This window comes from Astyanax mexicanus, chromosome 7 (genome assembly GCF_023375975.1).
Source record: "Astyanax mexicanus isolate ESR-SI-001 chromosome 7, AstMex3_surface, whole genome shotgun sequence".
In the NCBI taxonomy this organism is placed as follows: Eukaryota; Metazoa; Chordata; class Actinopteri; order Characiformes; family Acestrorhamphidae; genus Astyanax; species Astyanax mexicanus.
The window spans coordinates 29,736,277-29,761,855 of record NC_064414.1 but is presented as its reverse complement, the minus strand read 5'-3'; the positions used below and the strand labels follow the sequence as shown (position 1 = coordinate 29,761,855).

The 25,579-nt window shown below is 37.9% G+C and overlaps 1 protein-coding gene across 4 annotated transcripts in view; it reads left to right on the top strand.

Annotated features, from left to right (window-relative positions):
• The window catches only part of dlg5a (discs, large homolog 5a (Drosophila)), an 81,347-nt gene that overhangs the window by 8,133 nt on the left and 47,635 nt on the right, over window positions 1-25,579 (top strand). For all 4 annotated transcript variants that reach the window (XR_007440083.1, XM_022684847.2, XM_022684846.2 and 1 more), the window contains exon 2: window positions 23,064-23,132. Coding sequence is in view for 3 of the 4 variants with exons in the window: in XM_022684847.2 (XP_022540568.2) it covers window positions 23,064-23,132 (69 nt within the window). In the remaining variant the exon portion in view is untranslated. The remainder of the gene's footprint in view (window positions 1-23,063; window positions 23,133-25,579) is intronic.

Here is a 25,579-nt window from a genome sequence, read left to right as displayed (position 1 = left end):
GACTGCTGCAATCAGCCTTTGTTACCAGTATAACAAGGTTTGCTGGCCAGCTAACTTGGCTACACTTCAGTTTCAAGACAGAACATTAATCTTTGCTGTAGTGCTGATGAGTAGCCTTTCTGTAGGAAGCTACCTGTGCTAGTGTCTGACTGTTAGAAAGAAAGATGTGTACATTGTGAGTGGGGCACTGGTGGCTGGTTAGACCCTGCAAAAGAACCAAGAAACAATCGATTTAGGGTGGTTTCACACTTGCACTTTTTAGAAGTAATGTTTGGACAAGTGTCCAGACTCTTGAGAGATAGAATTGGTCTTGGTCAATTTCTAAGTAAGCTCTGGAGTATTTTAATTTGTGGAGATAACAAGATCTGGTCTGAATTAGACCAAACTATAAGATATACTGTACTAGTGCTGGATGGTATGACCAGAAAATATACCACAAAAGTGTTTTTTACGATTCTGATGGTTTCACAATATGTGACTGTATTTTTTATTATTTTTTTATTTATTTTTTTTTTTATATTTCTATAGGTTTGAGACTTACTCTACTTTTAGGAGTACATATAATATAAAATACTTAAATTAGGGCTTTGATTAATATTTGATTTACTTTGTCCCGCAAAATTACACAATATATAAAGGAATCAGACTTTATTAGCAGAAAAAAGCTGAAGAATGTAAACAATAGATCTTAAAAGAGATATGCCAACAACAGCTCCATTGGCTTTTTTTTTTTTTTTTTTTACAAAACTTCGTATTTTAAATAGTACTCAAAAGAGATATTTCTTTAGATATTCCTCAAAAGCTCAAGTAAGACAAGTTTAATATGAATTTACAAGCCACAATTCCCTTCTTTCTCCAGTTAACAAATATATTAATTTCAGTGTGCATTAAAATAATCCTTTAAGGAACAGTATATGTATATTTAAACACTGCTATAGGTACAGCAGTGCTATAGTTGTTATAGTATCCAGAGTTTTATGGAGTTTTATCACTTGTGCTGAATAAATAATTCCATACCCAGGACTGCTTCTGGGCTTGTCTGGGGGACGAGAGGAACTTTTTTTCCGACCTGTGGATTGATTGCGTAATTCCGTTCGTCTCTTTCTAAGTGAATAATAGCTGTTTGCTGTTGTTTTTCTATTTTACTCTGATAAAAACCATCATATTTCAAGGAACAGCAGCAGTGGTTCCTCAGATAAGGTGCTGTTCTCATTTTTCTACAGGCAGGACAGCGCAAGACAAGCGCTTGACTCCACATAGATGAACTACCATTACTCCAAGGTGTTAGCTTGTTATGCTAATTGGCTAGTGTTAGCTAGGAAGCTAAACCAGCTTACTTCTTTGGCATTGTTGTTCTACATGGCACTCTGCAGTGCCTCTAGTGGTATGGTGGTATGTGAAAATGTAATACCGGTTTTAATTTTGTCTCCGGTATACCGGATGAACCAGTATACCGCCCAGCACTAAACTATACTTCACAAGTTTAAGCTGTACGGCTCCTGTAGCTTGGTTTATTGTAGTGTATTACCCAGTTAATTGCTACAGCTATAAACAAATCCTATTTCTGCTGTTGCTATATATTAAATTCTTCAGAAATATGCACTAAACCAGAATATAGGATTATTCCTGCAATAATCTTTTGCTCCCACTTCACACTGATCTAAACAGTCAGTGACAAGAGAAAACGTTCTCATATGATTTGTTTTGATGCATTTTGGCGCACATGATTTTTATTAATTTGGTGCATTTACAAACCAACAAACCAAACCAAGGGGAAAATCTCAAAGTTTACAAACTCGCTACCTCATTTAGACCAAAGCAAATTAACTGTATGTGTTAAAAACACCCCTAGTTCACATTGTGAAATTGGGTATGAAGCTCAGTAATACATGCAGTGGCATAGCCTGTCAGAAGCATGCTGTATCATCTTGCTGTGCATATTTCTGGTGAAATATCTCCTTAATATAGGTTTGATGGATTTATGATAGTATTGTTAGGTTATGCTATGACAGTTACCCTCTGAATCTGTCTTTTCCCCCCACTGGTAGTCAAGTCAAGTCAAGTCAGCTTTATTTATAAAGCACATTTAAAAGACACAAAGTGCCGACCAAAGTGCTGTACAATAAGATCAAATAACACAACCTAATTTAAAACCAAGATAGACCAAGACAGAACAACAACTAACATCATCAAACTCCGCTCAGGATCCAAATGCCTGAGAGAACAAATAGGTTTTCAAATTAGACTTAAAAATATCCACTGTGGCCGATTCTTTTATAAAAAGTGGAAGATTATTCCAAAGTCTTGGAGCGGCTATAGAAAACGCCCGGTCACCTTTGAATTTCAGCCGAGACCGAGGAACATCTAGACACAACTGGTTGGAGGAGCGTAAAACACGAGGGGTCGAGCGAAGGAAAAGGAGGTCAGAAATGTAACTCGGAGCCAAACCATGAAGAGCTTTAAAAACAAACAATAAAACTTTGAAATCCACCCGGTGTTTTACTGGAAGCCAGTGCAATGAAGCCAGTACAGGGGTGATGCTCTCCCTTTTCTTGGTACCAGTCAGGAGCCGTGCAGCTGCATTTTGGACCAACTGCAGACGTGACAGGCTCGACTGACAGATACCCAGGTACAGTGAGTTACAATAGTCGACACGAGAGGAGATAAAAGCATGTATAATTGTTTCCAAGTCCCTAAAAGACAAAATGCTTTTGAGCTTAGCTATGTTTCTAAGGTGATAAAAACTACCTCGAACAACTGTGCTAATTTGTTTGTCGAAATTTAGGTTGGTATCAAAAACGAAACCAAGGTTTCTTACATGGTCATGTACATTGGTACTCAAAGGCCCCAGATCATTAGCTATAACACTAGCCGCGTCAGGATTTCCAAAGATAATAATGTCAGTTTTGTCTTGGTTTAGCTTGAGGAAATTTTTTGACATCCAGCATTCAACATCCCTCAAACAATCAAATATGAGACGCAAAGAACAGTTTTTTCTTGGATTAAGTGGAAGATAAATTTGTGTATCATCTGCATAGCAATGGTATGAGATGTTGTACTTCTGGAAAATAGATCCCAGAGGAAGCATATACAGGGAAAAAAGGATAGGTCCCAGAATGGATCCCTGGGGAACACCACAGGTGATAGGTGCAGAAAAGGAAGAAAACGACTGACCCAACTTAACAGAGAAAGTGCGATTTTCTAAATATGAGGCGAACCACTTTAATGCTACACCCTGAAGGCCGACACCAAACTTCAGACGATCTAGCAGGATGGTATGGTCGATAGTGTCAAAGGCTGCGCTTAGATCTAAAAGAATAAGAACAGCACAATTCCCAGAATCCACAGCTAAAAGGAGGTCATTTAAAACCTTAAGAAGAGCAGACTCTGTACTATGCTGAGCTCTAAAACCTGACTGAAATTTGTCCTGGATGTTAAATTGGCTAAGATAAGAGCACAGTTGATGAAAGACAACTTTCTCTAAAACTTTTGCCAAGAAAGGAAGCTTAGAAATTGGTCTAAAATTCCCCAAAATTGTTAGATCTAGGCCAGGTTTTTTTAAAAGAGGGAGAACAACTGCATGTTTAAAGGAGGAAGGGACGACACCACTGGTAAGACTGCTATTTATTACGGACTGAATGCTGGGGCCGAGAGATGACAAAACATCTTTAAGAAACGGCGTGGGGAATGCATCCAGGCAGCACGTGGTTGGCTTCATGTGCAAGATAAACTGAGTCAGGTCTAATACTGACACAGGCTCGAACTGGCTAAAATAAGCAGGAGGTGTAAGTGAAACAGAGGGATCAGGGACTGCAGAAACTATTTGAGACCGCAGACCGTCAATTTTGGAAATAAAAAACCTCATAAAACTATCACAAATTTCAGTAGTAGCTCCAGTGATCGGCGAAATAGTGGGGTGCAGCACTGTATTAATTGTATTGAAAAGAACTTTAGGACTGTGGGAATGCCTAGCAATGATGTCAGAAAAATAATGTGCTCTGGCTACTTTGACGCCATGTTGATAGTTCTTTAGACATTCTTTAAGAATCTGATAAGAAATTTGAAGGCGGTCTCTCTTCCATTTCCGTTCTGCCTTCCTACACTGCTGTCTGAGTGCCCGAGTATCATTATTTAGCCATTTCTGTGACTTTAGTTTAACACGTCTGGTTTTTAATGGAGCAATTTGATTGATGATGGCAGTACACGCAGAATTAAAGAGATCAGTTAGCTCATCTGTACTTGTACCCAAAGGCGGGTTCTCGATCGCAGGAACCACGGGAGAGGTAATATAGGCAGCCGAAAACTGACTGGCTGTAGAGGGTGTAATAGAGCGTGTGCAGAAGACAGGCTGACTGCTCTTAAGAGGAGAGCATGGAATAGAAAGGTCAAACAGAATGGGTTTATGATCAGACAAACAAACATCCGGATCTATTTCTATGTTCAAGACTGAAAAACCAAACGACAACACCAGATCCAGAGTATGACCATGCTCATGTGTGGGGCCAGTAACAGACTGAGTTAAACTAAAAGAATCAATAAGTTGTAGAAAATCTCTAGTCAGAGGTTTGGAAGGACAGCATACATGTACATTAAAATCACCAAGAATCAGGACTTTATCTGAGCTAGACAGAGTAACTGAGAGAAAATTTGAAAATTCCTCAATGAAATCCTTGCTGTCTTTAGGAGGTCTATACACTAAAGCACATGTTACCAGACAGGACAGCTCCAACTTAAACAGCTGCACCTCAAAAGTGGTATATTCTTCAGCAGATAATAAACGGCATTTAAAATGATCCCTAAAGAGAGTAGCGAGACCACCACCTCGACCGGTAGATCTAGGAGTATTAAGAAAGGCACAGTCACTTGGGGAGAGTTCAACAAGGGGGCTTGTGTCACCAATAGTTAGCCATGTTTCAACTAGAAAGAGAAAGTCCAGACCACGGGAGATGAAAAAATCGTTCAATAGAAAGGTCTTATTAAGCAGCGACCTAGCGTTAATTAACGCTATTTTAACGGGCACCGATTTTGGGACTGGTTGTGTAATGGTGAGACAGTTCGCAGGTGTATATTCCAGATGGCGAAGATTGCTGAACTCGGGGCTGTTTTTCCGACCTCTTGGTCTAACTGAGTTACGGCGAGACGCTGAAAGGATGGCTGGAATGTGCTCGCTGGTGGTCGTGCTGGCAGATACACGTAAAGTGCGGCGGGATCCCCGGTGGTTGTAACGGGGACGTCGCGCTATGCCCAACGCAACACAGCGCGCATAAGTCTGGGGATGTAGGCAAGCCTTGATGTTCAGGCTCAACAGTTCCGATGTTGTGTAGCGCGGCATTTCCCTGATAAAATTGCAATATGTAGATGCGGGCTCATAGAAAAAAACATAAAAAAAAAAAGGCCGATCAGGACGAGGATCGTCAAGTGTATTTTCACAACACACATTATGACTTTCCCATTAGTACACACAGCCCAGTAAAACCACGTTAGCCAGCAAACCAATTCACCACTTCAAAGTCAGCGTACAGGACAAGTAGTTACAACTAAAAACCTGCCTGACAACATGAAACACCGACAACTTACCAAAGGTGGAAGCTCTCTTGCAAACACCGAAAGTAAGCTGGCAGACGCAGAGTGGAGCAGGCAGCGAGGGCTCGTGTTAGGCAGGAGACTAATGTCCCGTACAGGTGGATCCAAATCCAACTCAAAAAATTAAATCCAGGATAAAATGAATAAATCCAAGCTTAGAATCTCCACAGCAGAGTGTCCAGGATTATAATATTGTGGCTAAATAACGTTAAAACCGTTAAAAAACCGGTGAGCAGCGGCAGACAAACACGCCAGCGTTCACTCAACCGGAACCGGAAATTGTATTGGTATAGCCTGAGAGCAGCTTGAAGCTACCGTTGCTTTGAATGTAGTTGCATAAGTTACATAGGATAAGTAGTAAAGGAAAGTGCAAAAAGGACAATTGATAATGGCTTTGCTTTAGTTAAAGTAGCTTTTTGAGATGTACTCACTTCAGTCTGCAGTCAAAAGAAGAGTGAAACTGAGCATGGACTGCCTTTTGTACTGACACTAATTTGGAGTTCTATGAAATATTAATACAGATCCCAGTCTGATTCAAGGTCGCTTTTGAACTAAAAAAGGCTTTTTAGGATCGCTTCCTGCTAACAGCTTTTTTAAGGACTGAATAGCCTGTGTTTTTTGCCTTGCCTGTAATGTACACTCAGATTAGGGCCGAGTAATATTATTTCAGCTGGGAGTGCACAATACAGAAAAAATGCAATGTGTGATGATGCTGTTTGATGTTTTAATAGCAATGAGAAACATGATAAATGAAGATCCTAAATTAATATATTGTTTTTTTCTGTCTTTAAGGCAAACATAAATCCTTAAATTTTCCCCAAAATTGACAGTGCACTTTATGTATGAATTTTACCAGTCAGGTTGTAAGGAGCAGTAAAGCCACTCTGAAGTCCAGCATTATACAGGAGTTTCAGTTTAGTTCTCCAGCACCAAGGCTAACCGCTAACCGCACTAAAGTGCTAGCTCTTTTGCCATTCAGAGGCAAGTATATCAGAGTGTAGCCTGCGCGTTTACCATGTTAAAACAAGCTACGTGGAACAAAATGCTAGCTAATATTGCCCTGGCTTACCAGAACACTCAGCGTTCCTCAGTGTAGTGCTGTTGGGCAGCATTTATTAGCGCTAACCACAGCTAGTGCTAACGGTTAGCCACTAATGCTACTGCTGCTGCATCCATCCTTAGTGAAAATCTGGAAATCTAAGGTTTTTGTAAATAAACAGAAGCGCTTTACTCACCAATAGAGATGGGACCGATCTGATACAATATCGGTATCGGGGCCGATATTGACGTAATCCGACGAATTGGATATTGGGCGGGCGCTGCCGATCCACTTACCGATCCATATTCCAGTCCAAAGCTTGAGCTGAACAATAAACCCGCCATAACGTTAACACAAAATGCATCCCTGATCAGGATTCCAGTTCAACAGTTTACCCTGAACCCCCAGCAGCTTCAGTCTGCGGCTGACTGAGTAACTTTAGCTGTTTATCTACAAAAAAAGTCCATTATCTGGAGAGTTTTCACTTTGGAAACGCTGTACAGCAGAAGTCAGCGTCTGAGAGGTAAACAGATTAACACCAGCAGTCTGTTAGCCTAGCTAGCACTGAACTGACAGCAGCTGCATTCCGGTGTTGTGAAGGTATTATAACTACAGACTGGAGTAAACTATATTCATAATCCACATATCCTATAAAACCACAGCATCTACAAACACTAACCAGCACAAACACACCCATCTGTTAAAAAAACAGTCATTAATTTAGTTCGGAAATACAGTTAGCATTGCCACTTAGCCGTTAGCCATCTCCATTAAGATCTGCAGTCTGTTAGCCTAGCTAGCAAAATCATTCCGGCATTGTGAATGTAATAAATAACTACCTTAAGTGAACTACAGCCATAATCCACATCTAATATCAAACCACAGATCCTACCAACCCTAACCAGCACTAAGAAATCAATCTGTTATTAAAAAACAGTGATTAATTTAGCTCGGAAATACAGTTAGCATCGCCAGTTAGCCGTTAGCTATTGCAGCTAATCCTCTATGCTACCTGTCAAAATAAAAGTCTCCTGCACAACCGTTGCAAAAAATGCCCTGAATTTAATGTTTAACGTATTTAATATTTACTTTTTTTATATTTAATAAAAATTCAAACATTTTATTTGAAAGGAAACTATTGTGTAATTGCATATGAAGTGTGTCAAATAAATGACTTTTGAATGCATTTACATTAAATGCACCTGTGGATACTCTTAAAAGGGCTGTGTGGTCTGTTTCAGCCTCATTATTTAACCTTAATCATAGTACTATTAATAAACTAAAAGTATCGGTATTTGTATCGGTATCGGCAATCTTATATCAGTTTTATATCGGTATCGGATCGGAGCTGAAAAAAGTGTATCGTCCCATCACTACTCACCAACAGTTTTTTAAGGAGAGAAATCTGTGTAGATTAGCATCCAGTGCTTGTTTGACTTTAAAATATATTTTTTAAGAATTACAGTTTTATTTATTTAGCTGCATGTTCATTGTGGACCTCTACCCTGCTCTGCCTCCAGCCTAGTTATGTCATGTGATCACAGCATGCAGTTTGAATAACTTCCTCTGTTGCTGCTTGCAGGTAAAGTTGTTCATTTGCAATATTATTGCATCCCTTACATTATATTTTGCAACAACTATTGCAGTATTACAATAACAATAAATATGTCATTTACTTACTGCCCAGTATTCACCATTGTCACTGCAATGTGGGCATGTGTGGGCAAGTTTACCACAAGGCTAATTAAACCATTAAACCATATACATCATATAATAACTTCCTTTATACAAAAAAGGAAATTTATATATTATTTATTTGACTATAATCTTGAATGAGTACATTATTAATATATATCAATATACATTTATATCCGAATATTGCAATGTAATTTTTTCCCTCAATATCATGCAACCCTAACAAGCCTAACTCCTGTTTAGTTTAATGCAGTGGATGCAGAGTCATTTATTTGAGCTACTGTTATATGTCAGATTAAGGTGCTGTATTTCACAAAGACAACTTTCTATACAAAAGTATGCTGCTAATGCTGGTTAAACAGTATTGATTTCAGGCCTATTTTCGACCTGACTACTTTCCTCGACTAGTGTTAGTAGAAAGCATTGAAAACTATGTTGAGTTTGTGTATTTGGGTGTGTGTGTGGAACAGAATTAGTGTAAATAATCCTTTCTACTCTTGTCTCTGCTGTGCACGGAGCAAACCTGCTAGCATCCCTTACTGCTTCAGTTTTTTCACCTGCTTTTAACGTTGTCCGCCAAGAGGCAGCACTATCAGAAAGGAGTTCATTACCATTTACAAGTGTTCCCCAGCTTCTTAATTACCGAGGAAGGCACAGGAAATGCCACAGTCTAAATACTGGTTGTGAGGTAATGGAAATAAACAGTGCAGAACTAACCTCCATCAGCGCTGCGATCTGGACCCGGTGTTTAACGCAGAACTGATAGCTGGCTACTTCTGAGCCTCTAATATAGGCTTTGTTTAAACGGGCCCACTAATCTGCTTGAGAGTGATTGGCTCGACATGTGTAGCTTTTAGGAGGTTAAGAGCTGAAGAGCTGTGGTTAAGCGCGCAGGAGGCATGTTATACACTGCTGGGAGTGCCAGACTGAACAATAGGCATGTCTTAGGGAAATGTATTTTAGTATGCTGAGCTGTATGTGCTAAAAAAGCACAGAGTGAGACAGTGACCTGCTGCAGTGTGTGTTTTTCGGATGGGGTGGAGGGAACTGTGAGACTGTTTGCTGCAGGGGGCTTCATGTTTCCATCCCTTTGAAACATCACAGCTGCCCTATAGGCTAGCTCTAGTGTAGAACTTTTTCTGCAGCACCCACAGCTCTTGATATGACTGTCCTTTATTTGTGCTGACTGGTAAAATGGAAAGTTGGATTGTAATAGATTGTGCTTCACAGCTTCCCTGGGCAAATAGAAATGCAGCCAGTTGGCATTTTGTGGAGGACTTTTTCTGATGTAAGTGAACTTCCTGGTCTTTTTACACTTCTTGTGAGAGAAAGGCTTAAATACTTAAATTTTGTAATAGATAAGTGAATGTCTGTAATCTGTAGAATTATAAACCAGGATGTTCATGTGGCATGCATGGTACCTCACCATTTTCAGTTTCTTATATACTAATTAGGCTGGTTCTCAGCCTATTTCAGCTCCCCATACCCTACCATAAACTGTTGTCTTTGGGCAAGAACAAACAAACTCTATCAGAACCAATCAGAATCTATAATTTAGTAAGGAGTTTTACTAAGACACATGTTAGATAGTACATGCTGATCTTCAGAAATGTTTGCTTGCACAGTTAGAGCACTAGAAGACCCCATAGGGTCCAAAAAACGAATAATTAAAAAAAGAAGTGTAGTAAATGCGTTAATACATGCAAATATGCATTAAAAACATAATTGTCAACATGAGCAAATGTCTACAAAAGTAATCTCTTTAGACAAGTAATCTGTCAGCAGCTCCAAACCTGTAAGTCTAATAGGGTGTTTCCAGTATGCTTGGTTAATACCTTTTAACCAGTGAACTATTGCATTTTCTAAGGAACGCTTGATGTACAGGTATGCACAGAGGGTCTTTTGCACTTAAAGGTCTTACTTAAAAAAAGTAAATAAAGTGTATTTAAAGATTATGAAACCTACAACTAGGGCTGCACGATATTGGATTTTTTTTCATTGCAAATGTTCCTTTTTCGACAAAATATATTGCGGTAATAAACAATGCAGGGCCCATGACCAGCCCCGCCCCCACCCACATCTCGCGTCCAGGCCGATCAAGAGCTGAGTCAGTGCCGAGCACTTAAAACCCGTGGAAAACAACAAAATAACAGTAATTAGCCCTTTAATCACACATTTAAATGGCTTTTTATAAGGTAAATAAGATTTTCCGATTTTCTGCGTGTTTAAACCTGCTTTTTGCAGTGTGTCACATTTAAAAGTTTGCCAAAATTTATCAGCAAAATTTATCTGTGAATTTTCACACAGAACACAGAACTTTGGGGCTGTCAGGAGTGTCAGTATTAATGTTGGCTGGCTCTTCCAGGTTCTGATGCTCACTGTTCTGGGCTGAGTGATGTACTCTGGAGAGAGGTATCTGGTTAGTCGTGTTAAAAGTCTTCACTCTTTATTTATAAGGCACACTCGTCATACTTCCCTCAAATGTCTGAGTGCGAGTCAGAAAAGATGAAAGAGGTCAGCACTTTTTCTACACCTGACCTCTGCATTGCTGTTGAACATTTTATATTGTGAAATATTTAGAGAAGTGTAGGATGCATTCATCCATAGGAGGTAAAAGCATGGCTTTTGGCTATATTTACTTCCATTGCTTTCTACTTTTTACAGACTGTTAATGGATGAGGGTTCCTGAATTTGTTTTTTTTTTTTTTTTTTTTTACATGGTTTTGTGGTTAGATGCACATTTGATCTGTTAACATGAGCATGAAAGTAGAGCTTGCCCACAGCTGTGGTGCTTGTGGTTTGAGGTTAAAGGGTAACGGAAGTTCTGAGAAGCTGTGCGGAGAGTGTACATTTTTCATTTCTCACTTTTTTCTGTTTCAAATTGGCTTCGGTCTCCCGTTCGGTCTCGACACCTTTTATCTCAGCGTCACCGGGTTTGTACGATCCCAGAATTACCTGATGTAATTTCAGCCATTGTTGTAATTGGTGGCTATTAGATTACACTGCTGTTCAGCCTGATTTTCAAACGCTTGAATGCCCCTTAAACGTGTGTGACATCATCTGATATGTGAGAGCTCAGTACTGCTGGCTCTTCTTATTTCCCCCTCTCATCACCACTACTGTAAACACTGCCACATCACATGAGCCACGCCGGGCTCTGATTGGCTGCTTCTTCTGAACCTTGCCCTTGGTGCAACAGCCTTGCCATACGGCCTCATGGGAAACTGCGGGCTGACTGAACAAAGGCTTCCTGGGCCGTGTGGTGCCTCTGCTCCTGAGGCACATTGCGCTCTGTCTTTCAGCTGTCTGTAGGAGAAAAGGGGTGACTCTGAGCTGGGCTCACTCCAGATTTAATCAAACAGCAGTGGCTCCTACAGCAGAGCAGGAACACTGCCAGAGTCGGTTTGATTTAGAGGCCTGAGATGTGGGTAAACAGAATCGTTTGTCAGGCTCTCTCTATAGCCCTCTCTGCAGGCCTGGCATGATGAACAGGACCAGGCTGACAATAACCCGAGCTGACGGTAGTTAACACAGAATAGCAGCTGGGGTTTATCAAATATGTTATTTTTGGAATGCAAATGAACATCAAGAGCCTCAACTTCACTCCTCTTTGAAGCCATATGTTTGAATCAGATTATCGTGCTTTGATGAGATCTGCAGATAAATCACCATCTTAAACAAGCAGTTAGTCTTTTAAAGCCTCTCAGATTCGTCTGTGTGGATTGTTGGATAAAGTCTGTTTACTACTAGACTAGACATTTTTTATTCTGTCCTAATGGATAATTATATACCCCACCCTCAGACAGGTATTTAATAATCAATTGTGGTTTTAATAATATTTACTCATTTTATAGTTTATTAAAAATATGCATTTTTTGAGCTTTTAAAATGTAACATATAAAAAAAAATCATATTAAAAATAACAAAATGTAGCTTTTTTTGCACAGGCCAAATATTATGTTAATTAAACACAACAGACATTTACAGTAATTGTCTATTAAAATGTTAAGTGTAAGTTTTTTATATGGATTTTTTTGGGTTTTTTTTGTATTATATGTCCCACCCCTAGGTGTGCATTAATAATCAATTGTGATTTTAACTATATATACTGATTTTTATTGTTTATGCAAAATAGGCATGTCTCTGGAGAATTAACAATTTTTTGGTGAAATTAAATTTTTTTACGCAATTTTAAAAGTGTAAAAGTGAAATAATCATTAAGAAACAAGAAATAAACCTAAATATGAAATATTTTTGTATTTTTCAGGCTAAGAAAAATGTAACAAAAAATAAAATAAATTATATTAAAATAACAGCATTTAGCACATTTTTTGCACAGTTAACACAATATACAGTAATTGTCTATTAAAACGTTAAGTGTAAGTTTTTTGTGTGGATGTTTTGTCCTTTACATATTTTCCTGAAATATGTAAAATAAACAGTATTTATATATTAAAATGTGCAGTGTTCTTTTTGTTTTAGCATAAATCAGGAAGAACTACATGTTTGGTTGCCCAAACATTTAAATAACCTCATAGTTTTTATTTTGACCCTGTTCTGCAGAATTTAAAATTCACCCTGGTTTGTCAAGGCAACACGTCTTCCCGTATTTGTGATGTTGGTGGGGGCTGTTAGCGGGGTGGGGGGGTTGATCGCTAAGTTGCCTGAAACAACTGTTTGACAAACAGTGTGCACAGCACAAAGGAAAAAAACACATAGTGGCCCAAGGCAAGGCCTGGGTTTGCTGACCTACTTACTAAACAGAGATGGGCTTTTGTTATTGTTCTATCTTCTCTCTAACGTGACTGTTTCTGTTTCCCCATTGTATCTAATCTCAGATCTTTGCATAATGTGTGGTCATGCTCTTCAAGTAATGCTTAGTGTAATGTTTAATTATGTTGGTCTGTTAAAACCTTTATTAACATCTTGCTGAATGTATGTATGTGTACAGCTCTGGAAAAAAAACAAGAGTTACTTTGATTTTACCAAATTGAAAATCTCTGGAATATAATCAAGAGGAAGATGAATAATCACAAGCCATCAAACCAAACTGAACTGCTTGAATTTTTGTACCAGGAGTGGCATAAAGTTTCCAAAAGCAGTGTGTAAGACTGGTGGAGGAGAACATACCAAGATGCATGAAAACTGTGATTAAAAACCAGGGTTATTGCACCTAATCTTGATTTCTGACCTCTTGAAAATGTATAAATATGAACTTTGCATTATTTGAGCTCTGCTTCTTTTTGTTATTTCAGCCACTTCTAATGTTCTGCAAATAAATGCTCTAAATGACAAAATTTTTATTTGGAATTTGGGAGAAATTTTGTCTGTAGTTTATATTATAAAACAACAATGTTCATTTTACTCAAACATATACCTATAAATAGCAAAATCAGAGAAACTGATTCAGAAAATGAAAGTGGTTTCTTATTTTTTTTCCAGAGCTGTATATGCTGTGTTGTGTTGAGCTGTATTAAGTGGATCTGTACATGCTGGATGAGATTTCTGGTGGCTTTAAGCTCAGTCAGCTAGGGTATCACATAGACTAAGAGATGTTTACACAGATACAGATGTTATTGATGATGCGTTTGCAGAGTTTGACTGATGGTAATTGGTATTGATTACAGTACAACCTGTGACCTGTTCCACAGTAAAATGACCCTTTACTTATTTGCAGTGGCCATTGACATCACAGCTGCAGCTTTAAGACATTCAGAAGAAGACTCTAACTTTGTTTCTGTTGGGTGCTTATGTTAATGAATAGAGCTCAGCCAAGAAGACATATTATAATAACACATTTATGGTGACTAAATTAAGCCAGGCCCAGTTTTGAATTAATCCATCTTAAGCTCCTGTGCTCTTTTTGTGCCTGTATTTAAAGACGTTAACAGAGTAGTCTATGTATCTGCAGTGTGGAGATACTTAATACTAATGCCTGCTCTCATTTTCACTTTCATCAGGAGTACAAGTTTAGTAAAATTGAACTGACTAAAACAAAAACATGGAAGCTGTGGATCCATTCCCTTCGTTCTATAGAAATGAGGCCAAAATTGTCAAACATAGTTTAAATTTTGCAACAAGAGTCTGCACAATAGAGACCAGAGGTAGTACCAGACTTGCCTCCTAATATGGTAGGCCCACGTCTTTCTCCCAGACCAAGCATCTCAGACTGCCTTCATTGAGCATTGAGTTTCTAGAGTAAACATGAATCAGTTTCTAGAAAATAAGTAAACCAGAAAATCTGGATGTCCAAAAAAAGACTGCCCTTAAATTGAAATATAAATATATTTATTTGTTACTTTTTAAGGTGTACAATGATAAAGTAATTTAAGAATTCATCAATTGCCAATCCTAAACATAGCAAATAATAACCATGCTAACATACAACTTTATTATGTGCTTTATTTTCAATCTCTTCAAACATTTTAGATTGACGTTTAGAGTGGCCTACTTGTGCATCTGTGTGACTGACAGGATACTAAGAAGTAGTCTTCACAGGACAGACCTAACGAGAATACCTCAGCTGCACCCTGTGTTTTGGAATGCAGTTCTAGTGTATTCTAGACACCAGTAAAAACACTGTTAAAATCACATTAGTTGTAGTGTACTGTGTAGTGTCTTGCACTTAGGTCTGCCCAATATGCTGTTTGAGAATTAACATTGCAGTGTGCACAAGCGCAGTAGTCACACCGCAGGAAGTGCGATTTCACATAAGACAGCTGTACACACCTTGCTACGACTTGCTGGATATTTGCTTCCCTCTGCTGACAACTTTTATGGAGATGCAGATTTCATTTTCCAGCAGGACTTGGCACACTGCCCACACTGCCAAAAGTACCAAGTGGTCTTATATAATATTCTAATTTCCTGAGACACAGATTTTTGGGTTTTCATTGTCCGTAAGCCGTAATCTACAACAATAAAATAAATAAACACTTAAAATAGATAATTCAGTGTATAATACATTAATATTATATTTTGTTTCACATTTTGAACTGAATTACTGGAATAAAGTACCTTTTAATGGTATTTAGTTTTTTTGAGATGCACTAGTATATTGTAATCTCAATATTTTGTCCTACCCTTATTTTTGGCAACTGCAATAACAGTTGTAATATTTCTCACAATATGTAACACAGAATATATATCACATATGCACGGTATGTTACAGAAGAACAAAAAATCTCAATGTCTAGGCCTGTCGTGATAATTGAATTATTGACTTATCATACAATAAATGGACATTACCTCAATAATATTTGAAAATGTTTGATAGTCATGCAATAATGACCAATGTTTTAATAACTGCAAGTCCATACACTGCAAGTGGACAGCGGTAGCCAGGAAAAATAGGAATATATTTCCCAAACTATGATTAATTAAAAATTATTGTTTTTAAAAGTGTATAATTGCTTTGTTATGCTATACTATTATCATTATGTCAGTGAAATTTAAATGACAATAATATTGTTTATCGCAGTAATAAAATGTACAGCTCTGGGAAAAAAATAAGAGACCACTTCGGTTTCTGAATCAGTTTCTTTGATTTTGCTATTTAAAAGCCAATGTTTGAGTAAAATGAACATTGTTGTTTTTTTCTATAAACTACGAGCAACATTTTCTCCAAATTATTGTCATTTAGAGCATTTATTGCATTTATTTTCAGACCTCAAATAATGCAAAGTTTTAAGAGATCAGAAATAAATATTTGGTGGAATAACCCTGGATTTTATACATCTTGGTATGTTTTCCTCCACCAGTCTTGCATACTGCTTTTGGATAACTTTATGCCACTCCTGGTGCAAAACGTCAAGCAGTTTAGCTTGCTTTGGTGGCTTGTGATCATCCATTTAGTTATATTTCAAGAGGTTTTAATTTTGGTAAAATCAAAGAAACTTTTCCTTTTTAAGTGGTCTCTATTTTTCCAGAGCTTTATGTGGGAAGATATATTGTCCACACATTTTATTGTGACAGGCATAAAAATTGATTTTTTTTTTTAAATATTGTGCTACCTTTTTTGCAGATTAAAGTCTTAATGTGTGTGTGTGTTAATGTATATATATTTTTTATAGAATATCTGAGGTGAAACATATTACTGATTGATACATCCCAAGTAAATGAAGCACTGACAACACTGCGATATAGATAGTCTCATCCCAGCTGCTAGACTCGCCTGTCTGGTGTGTATTTCTCGCTCTTCATCCAGCGGTGTGAAATCAAAGAGTGCTGAGTACTGAGCGATGATGTGTGTGTGTGTGTGTGTGTGTAAGCAGATGAGAGGAGCTTGGCTCTGCTGCTCTTCTGTAGACAGGGCTGCTGCCTCTCTGTGCAGAGGCCCGAGGAGAACTCTGATAATGAGACATGGCCTTGTCACCACTATACATACACTCATCGTTAGCAACAGGACGAGGAAAAAGAGGAGGAGGAGGAGGAGGAGAAAAGAGCCTGCAGTAGAGGGGCTGCAATAATCAGGAGGATTTAATGACTTTTCCCCTCCTTTTCACTCAGAGCAGACATGTTCACAGCCTTTTTGAAGAATGGATGCATAATAATTCAGCATGTTCTGAGCTTTGCAGAGTAGATGAGTATAAATAGGAGGGGCTGTGCTTCCAGATCTAGAAGGTGTGTTTTTATTTTTTATGAACAGTGTCACATCTAGATGGGTGAATTTCACTTGTTTTAAATAATAACGCATCACAGGGCGTCTGTGAGCTGATGTATACGAACCGAGCCGCTGCGTTTTCCTCCGAGTACGCTGTGATGCTACTCGGAAATGCTGCATCAGCAGCAACTCGAAAAGAAGCAGTGGCTGACTTCACATGTATCGGAGGAAGCCTGTGCTAGTCTTCACCCTCCTGGTGTGTTGGGGCATTACTAGTGATAGGGGGAGTCCTAATGAGTGGGTTGGTAATTGGCCGTGTAAATTGGGGAGAAAATGGGAAAAATTTGAAAAAAAAAAAAAGTAAATACAGAACATTGATGTAGGCTAATTTGTATTGTTTCCTTTTCAAATGTATATTTCTGCCCATCCTGATGATATGAATAAATTGCCATAGCCCTAATCTGTATCTTCTGTATCTGTATATATAATTTACTAGATTTCCTAATATTTGTACAGATTATAGATTTTTTAAATCATATATCTGAATAGTACTGAATAAGAGTTATTACTTTACAGATGACCATGTCCAAGTGCTGACTTATACTGACTTTCACAAACAAATATTATATTACCCTACAGATAGAAATATGATACTAGGAGAAATAAATGTATTGTAGCATGCTTGTATGATAATAGTGTGATACTATTTAGGCCCAGTCACATTTCTGTTTTGTATCTCTAGTTTTTGAGTAATCCTTTCCTTTGGAACAGGGTTACAAAGTGAATGGGTAAAACCCTCCCCGTAAGAATTGGTATTACCCTTCAAGCACCCGATACAGATATAACTATGGCAGTGGAGTTTTAAAGTTCAGCAACCTAGCTGCTGCTTAACTAGTTTACTTTAGAGCATCGTACGTCTTCAGAAAGGGAGCAGGTGACACAGCAATTCAATGTTATTATTGTCAATTCCTTATTTCCTCTTTGATACAGCTGAAATTACCTTTAATAACCTTTATTTTATTTGTTAGCTAGTTAGCTACTGAGACAAACTAGTATCATTTTTGAATGTTTGTTAAACTGGCCATAAAACATTGAAACTACACATTAAACTATGATAATATATTGGTAATCATCATTTTTTATTGTTTGCTTATGCCACCACCTGCCAGTGATTCTCAGCCCTCTGTTTTGAGTGCCCCTCTGTAAAATCTCAGTTTGATGGGTCATGTTGCCCTAACACTTCCCCCTGCCCCTCCAGCCTAACAAGAATCAGGACACGCTTACCCCTAGATATACAAGTACAAAACAGGGGGGTAGGGTGTAATGAGACTGGGCCTTTGTATCATACTTATTTTTCTTTGTAAAAGTCAATGTGAATTGGAGATCAGAACAGATATGTTTTAATGTATTACAAGACAGTCCTCAGTTTTCAGTCCTCAGTCTTGCCATTAATTAAATTAGCTAAATGTTTAACTGCTGCCAATCAGGAGCAAAGCTGGTTGAAATTAGCTAAGTTAGCATGACTGCATTTAGGCCTGTCCCGATAATTGCGATATTGGCTTATTGTGCGATTAATAAACATTTGAATTAAAAATATGTCGTCATTCAGTCAGCTTTTATTCGCCATACAACTATTATCGGCCAGTTGTGCCTATTTTTGCACAATTTTCTTTTTCTTTCTGCCAGTTGTGTTAAGACAATTCTAAACACGTCAGCTCCTGCCTTAGATGAACACTTTATCCTCAACTTTATCCTTGCAAAATATCATGCCATACAACAATATTGTAGCTTCAATAACAATGTGATTTTAATGTTGTACACTTCTCAGGATGCCTAAATCGAAGAGAACAAGGGTGCCGCGATATTATTCTGACACATCAGAGTGCAGATGCCCGAACAGGACAAAAGCGATCTCATTGTTCACCACTGAGAGCCGCTGGATCCCGTAGGCACAGTGCAAAGAAGCCAAGCGATTCTAAAATGTGCGTTGTTACACATTAGGGGTGTGCCATATCCTATCGTACGCGATAATATCGCCAACATTTTTGAATATCGTGAACAATATTTTACCCTGAAATATCGTGACATTTCACTCATCTCTAATTATTATATTAGGGGAGTACGTTTTTGCTGTTTTTAGCAAAAGAAAAATTCACACTGTTCTCATTTCCCACTATATATATAGAGATATTTAGAGTTCATTATTAGTATAATGACATTCTGGATCATTGACTTCTGTTACAAATCTAATTAAAAAAAAAATTACATTTAATATCTCAGTTAGGGGTGTGCCATATTATATCGTGTGCAATAATAAAATGTAATTTTCATTTTGTTGTAGTAGTGTATTCTTAAAATAATATTTTTTTATTCAGTGTTTTGTCATATCGCCAAGAGTATCGTTATCGCAAAAATACCATGAATTATCATGATATTATTTTAGGGCCATATCACCCACCCCTATTACACATATTATAAGCCACCAATTCCTGGATGTTCATCTACACAAATTTCTCTTAGATTTCCAGTGTATTGATTAAAGTGCCGATTATAGGGGCCACCAGCATATTTACCTTATCTGAGTCAAACTCAATCAGAGCTGCTATTAAACATGTGATTGAGTTTCTATAAGATCTGGTCTGTCTTTATATGATAAATATGATCCAGTCTGTGTCTCCAAAATCAGGTTCCTTTTTGTAAACTGAGTTGCAGACTGTGGAGAGATTCTAATAACGTGATTAAGCTGGTATGTTAGAATGGCTTTCTGTTCACCACCAAACATGCTGAAGACTGACTAACTGAAACCACACTCATAAGCTGTTAGATAAAATTACTCTAGTGTAGGGCTGTCCCTAACGATTATTTTTTAAACGATTATTCTAACGATTATTTTTTTCGATTAGTCGACTAATCTATTCATTGAGAAATATATTTAAATAATTATTTTACGTTTTAAAGCAAACGATAAATTACTATATTTATATATAATAACAACAACAACAACAACACAAGCCTACTAAACCAAACCCCACACTTATAATCACTTACATGTACAGCACGTTGTTTAGATCTATAACGCTAAAAATGGATAAGCTCCCATACACCACAACCGTGTGTTGCACTGTTTTTCTGTGACCGCTAGATTTTGTGACCACTGGCAAGTAGTTCTCAGCAGACCGGTGCACTGGCCGATTCGAAACTGTTCGTTTCTAATGTTTACCCCGACTGGCCAAAACGGTTCAGTTTAGGGCTGAGGGTAAGGTGTAGGTATAGAAAGCTTCCGTTTTGCCAATGAACGCTCATAACCGTGAGCACTGGTCACAAAATTCCGACGGTGACAGAAAACGGTGTGACACCGCAGCGCCGACGGCGCTAGCTAAAATAACTTAAGGCAGCTAGCTTAGCTAAACACCTGAACTTATGAATAATGCTACTGTTTCTGGAAACTGCGAAATGCCATGCACAAATATAAACCAAAATGTATAATTTCTGCCTGTGGCAGGTTTAAAACCTTTGGTAGACAGCCTTAAGTCTTTTTAAGGACACCCGCGGAGACCCTGATGTAAACGGTAACTTACTGTGTGACCCTGTTGACATAGTGCTCCTGGATGTTTGCGCTTCAAGTGCTCCTTTTGCACGTATGGCAGAGGACCACATTGTTGCCCTTTTGCGTGAAATGCTCCCAAACTTTAGATGCCCGCTGGCGTTTTTTTGTAGCTGGAGATTGCTCTCCGGAGTCCAAGCTCTCTAGAGCTTAGATTCTCTGCCCGAACCCGACATGACCCGAGGCCCGCCCGTAAATCCGACCCGGGCTCCAGAAAATAGTCCGAGATGTAGGCGTCTGTTTTTTAATTATATTTTTATAAAAAAAAAAAAAACGAAAACTGAAAGTGAAACTAAACTAATTTATTTATAAGCGCTGTTTTCACTACCGCAGTTCTACAGCGGGGGTGTTGTGCCGATTCTGTCCGCGAAGCGGGAGTCAGATTCAGCAGAGAGTCGGATTCGGCACAAACGCGGCGGCACCTCGCGGTCCGCGGTGTCAGTTGTAAGCGCTCGCGCTAGCCGCAAAATACGGCAGAAAACACTGAGGGAGCTGCAGAATTATGAATGGAGCTCTCACCAGAACAAGCAAATCTCTCTCTCTCTCTCTCTCTCTCTCTCTCTCTCTCTCTCTCTCTCTCTGTCTCTCTCTGTGTCTCTCGCACGTGAACTCCTCCGCGTTTGACTTGCAGAACTGTGTTTAGCTGTTCTTAAAAATCATTTTAATTAAATAATAGTTCTATGCTTCTATGTTACCCTGTTAATTAACATAATTCTGATCATATTTCGCTCATTAAAACAGCCCGAAAACAGCCAGTTGGAATTTTTGGGCCCGATCTAACCTCTAATGCTCTCCACAGGCGCCGCCATGTTTACGACGCGCCGACGCACGTTATGCAAATCGATGTATTTTTGTAATCGATGACGTCGATTATGTCGACGCGTCGCCCCAGCCCTACTCTAGTGACTGATGTTAGTGGAATAGAAAACTGAAATTAAATCTTGCCAAGCTAGCCTTTGTTCAGCTAACTCAGCTACAGATCCTCCAGGTATCAGAGAGCTCAGTGCTTAGATATGTAAGCTAACAGGCTAAACACCACAGCACAGACTGTTTCAGCTCACTGAGGCTCAAATCACTCAGGTTTAGAAGATAAATCCACATATCTGAGAGCACAAATCAGGGGTTTCTAACCCAGGTTTACTTGCTTTGCTTTTTATTTAGCTCCTCTGAGCTTTTTTCAGAGCAGGACATGGCCAGTCAATGAGCTCTCCCAGCACCTATAACCCATGACCACCATAAAGGGACATGAATGAATGAGCTTTATTGGCCGCATACTAAATAGACACAGAAAGGAAATTTAACGCATTGTAATTTTAAAATATTGTCCTGATTTAGAGATTCTGACATAAGTTTTAAAGTTACTGCCCTAATCATTATTTTGATAAATTGTCACAATATGCCTTTCTGTGCATGCTATCAATATGTCGTCAGCTCTTAGCCTATTCATTAAAAAGAGTCCAATTATTCATGTTTAACCGAAGTGTCTGCTTGTTCCCTTACTGTCTCTTCAGATACAGTGGTATGAAAAAGTTTGGGCACCCATCACCCATGGTTCCATCATGCTGTGGGACTGTCTGATCAGAGCAGCTACTGGGAATCTTGTTAAAGTTGAGGGTCGCATGGATTTCAGTCAATTTCAGCAGATTCTTGAGAACAATGTTGAAGAATCAGTGAGAAAGTTGAAGTTGAAGTTAGGGCTGGATACTTCAACAAGACAACGACCCTAAACACCTAAACACTGCTTAAAATCTAGTAAAGCTTTCATTCAGAGGAACAAGTACAACGTTCTGGAATGATCTCAGATCATCTCAGTCCCCAGACCTAAATATTATTGAAAATCTGTGGTGTGATTTAAAGCAGGCTGTTCATAATCAGAAACCATTAAACCTGACTGAACTGGAGATGTTTTGTAAAGAAGAATGGTCTAAAATACCTTCAACCAGAAACAAGACTCTCATTGGAAGCTATAAGAAGCGTTTAGAGGCTGTTATTTCTGAAAAAGGAGGATCTACTAAATACTAATGTAATTTTTATGTTGGGTTGCCCAAATTTATGCACACATCCTATAAACTTAATTTCACTTCTCAAATATCACTGTGTTCATCTGCTATATGATTAATTTAACTAAAATTGCTAATCTGAAAAACAAATGATTTATAAAAGAAAATCATGGTTGCCCAAACTTTTTATACCACTGCAAACATGTTCTCTAAATTATAGAAACTTTTGAGAGGTGTTTCTAAACTCACATTTTTAGAAAGAAATTGTATGTTTTTTTAATTTAAAAATATATATAATGTTACTGTCTGTTGTTCTGATTTATGCTTCTAACATTTTATTGGTGCAGAACTTACTATTTTCTATAAAAGTAGTACTATTAGTTTGAAATTGCATTTTATATTTTCTCTCTCTCTATTCTCATTATATATATATATATATATATATATATATATATATATATATATATATATATATATATATATATATATATATATATAATCATTGTTTGTTAATAGATTGTTCTTTGTCCTGCTTTACAGGGTCCACCTACAGTGTTCTGTCCACTATGCCATCAGACTCGGAGAGCAGCAGTTCCCTCAGCAGTGTCGGTATGTTGAACGCTTATCACCTAGACTTTTCTCCATATGTAAACTGACACTGAAACTGAAGCTGTGTGTGTTTGTGTGTGTGTTTACTTGTCTGTTTGTTTATTTTCACCTCCTCCAAATCACCACTTTATTTCTTGCCAATCGTAATGGTGGCGAGGTCCAGGCTGTAGTGTGTTGTGAGGCAGTTTACTGGTTCGGTGCCAGAGGAGGAAAATGTGCACACTCATTGCCGGTCTGTGCTCGCCTCCTGTCCCAGTGACTCAGCATAAAGCTGTAAAGGAGCCTCTTGAGTTTTTTCAGAGACACCTACAATGGCCTGTGTCTGCATAAGTCTGCCAGAGCAGCAGAGTGGCGGGGTGGTGAGAAAAGACAGCAGGGAGAGAGCCTGCTGCTTAAATCTCACAGGCTTTGAAGACAGCTGCTCTTTGCTTCTGTCATCAATGCCTCCCAGTCACAGAGACGCTCTGAGACTTTCTGCAGAAAAAAAAAACATTCTAGTGCATCTAAAAAAAAATTATTATCATTCAAAAGTTACTTCATTTCAGTAGTTTAGTTCAATAAGTGAAACCCATATTATAGACCAATTATGTAGATGTATTTTAAACATTTCTTTTATTGTTAACGAGTACGGCTTAAAGGCAATAAAAAAAACAACAATGGGTGTCTCAAACAATGAAAATATTATATAAGACCAGTTGGTACTTTTGGCAGTGTGGGCATTGTGTCAAGTCCTGCTAGAAAATGAAATCTGCTGGTGTTGATCAACTGTAGCTACTTGCTATTCTGAAAAAAGCAATATTTAACTTTATTTTTGGTTTGATGTTCTACATTTTACTGTGTTTGCATTCCCCATAAATGTAAAAGAAACTTTAGTTTTGATGGCTCTAAATGGTGCTGTTTAATATTTTTGCACTTTTGTTAATAAAACAGAATAAAACTATAAATAGCTACTGAGTTTATCTAACTGAATAGCTAACTGAATTTTAATAATAAATAAAACTAAATTGTATTTTACTTGAAGCTTAAAAAGAGGTCTGACTACATTATGTTGTCCTGAGGCAAAAAAAAAAATACTTTAAATAAGTAAACAAACTGAGTGAAATGAGTTCTATAAAGTGTCTCTGAACACGCTGAAGGTTTTAAAAGTTACAGTAGTTTTTTTGCTTTTCCTTCTTCTTTGACCTCACAAATATTGTTGCATTTAAATATGCAGATTATAAATAGCTTAGTTGTTATATATCAGTTAAAACTAGTATCTAAATCAATTCAGGGTAGTTTATTTATATTTATATTGATGTTGGTATTTTTGGACATTTCAAAAGTATTATAACCACAACATTTACAAAGCCATGTAATGCTGTGTCAGAATACTAAAAGGTCTTCGAGAAGAGGCTGAAATGTCTTTCATTGAATCCAGTGGTCTCTCCTCTGCCTTTATCTTTTATGGAGGTTATCATCATTGTTGCTGCATGTATCCACAATAATTCTCTGAATATTTGAAGCAGAATGTCATGGCAAAGACCAGAAGATTAAAGAGGAATCTTAGTTGTTGTGGATCTATGTAAGGTCATCATTTACATAGCGTGTTTAGAATGTCTGCTGTTTGGGGCATTTTTACATTTCTAAAATTATGTGCATGTCTTGTTTTTCTTGAGGGTTATTTTCTGAGTCTTCCCTTAAAGATTATAATTCATTAGGAGTTTTCTATATGAATTATTGTTGATCTGTTGTTTTCTTGATCTAGCAATAAATGTGTAGTGCTATGTTTATTATCTCTCTGCTTAGTAGTATTATTTAATAATAGAAAAAATAAATAGAAAAAAAATAGAAAAAAATTAAGCTTATGATTAGAAACAGAAGAATAGTATACCTGATGTTAAAGTGGTAAAAAGTTTCCCCAGACATTTTGGAACATTTATCATGCATAATTTAGAGTGTTTTCAAACCTGTAGTTGGTTTCTATGGTCTGAATCAGTTGATGAGTTTGTTTACTTGAAGCGTTTCTCCCTTGATTTGGTTTGATTTCACACAGGCACAAAACCTAAATGCACCAAAATGCACACCAATAAACCACGCAAGCACATTCTCTCCTTTGATTGGTCAGAGCTGTCTGATGCGGGAGCAAGAAAGTAAATATAGCGAGAAGTTTGTGTTTTAGCGTGTCTATCTGTGCAGTGTGAGGCTGTTTTAACACAGAACACTGAAAATTTGCAGCAGCTCTTACAAACACTGCAAGTAGTGAATGCAGCACAGCCAGCTTGTGTAAACAGCATGGAGTAGAGACAACGGTTGTTGTTCATAGCTGTGGTAGTTAGTGTTTTCTGGCTAATATATCAGATTAAACAGCAGTTTAGCTCAATTAAAATGTGTATATTTGATAGCTGGGTCACATTCTCAGCACAAGCGAGTTTTTTTGATCCACACACATGGCTCAATCAAACCGCACT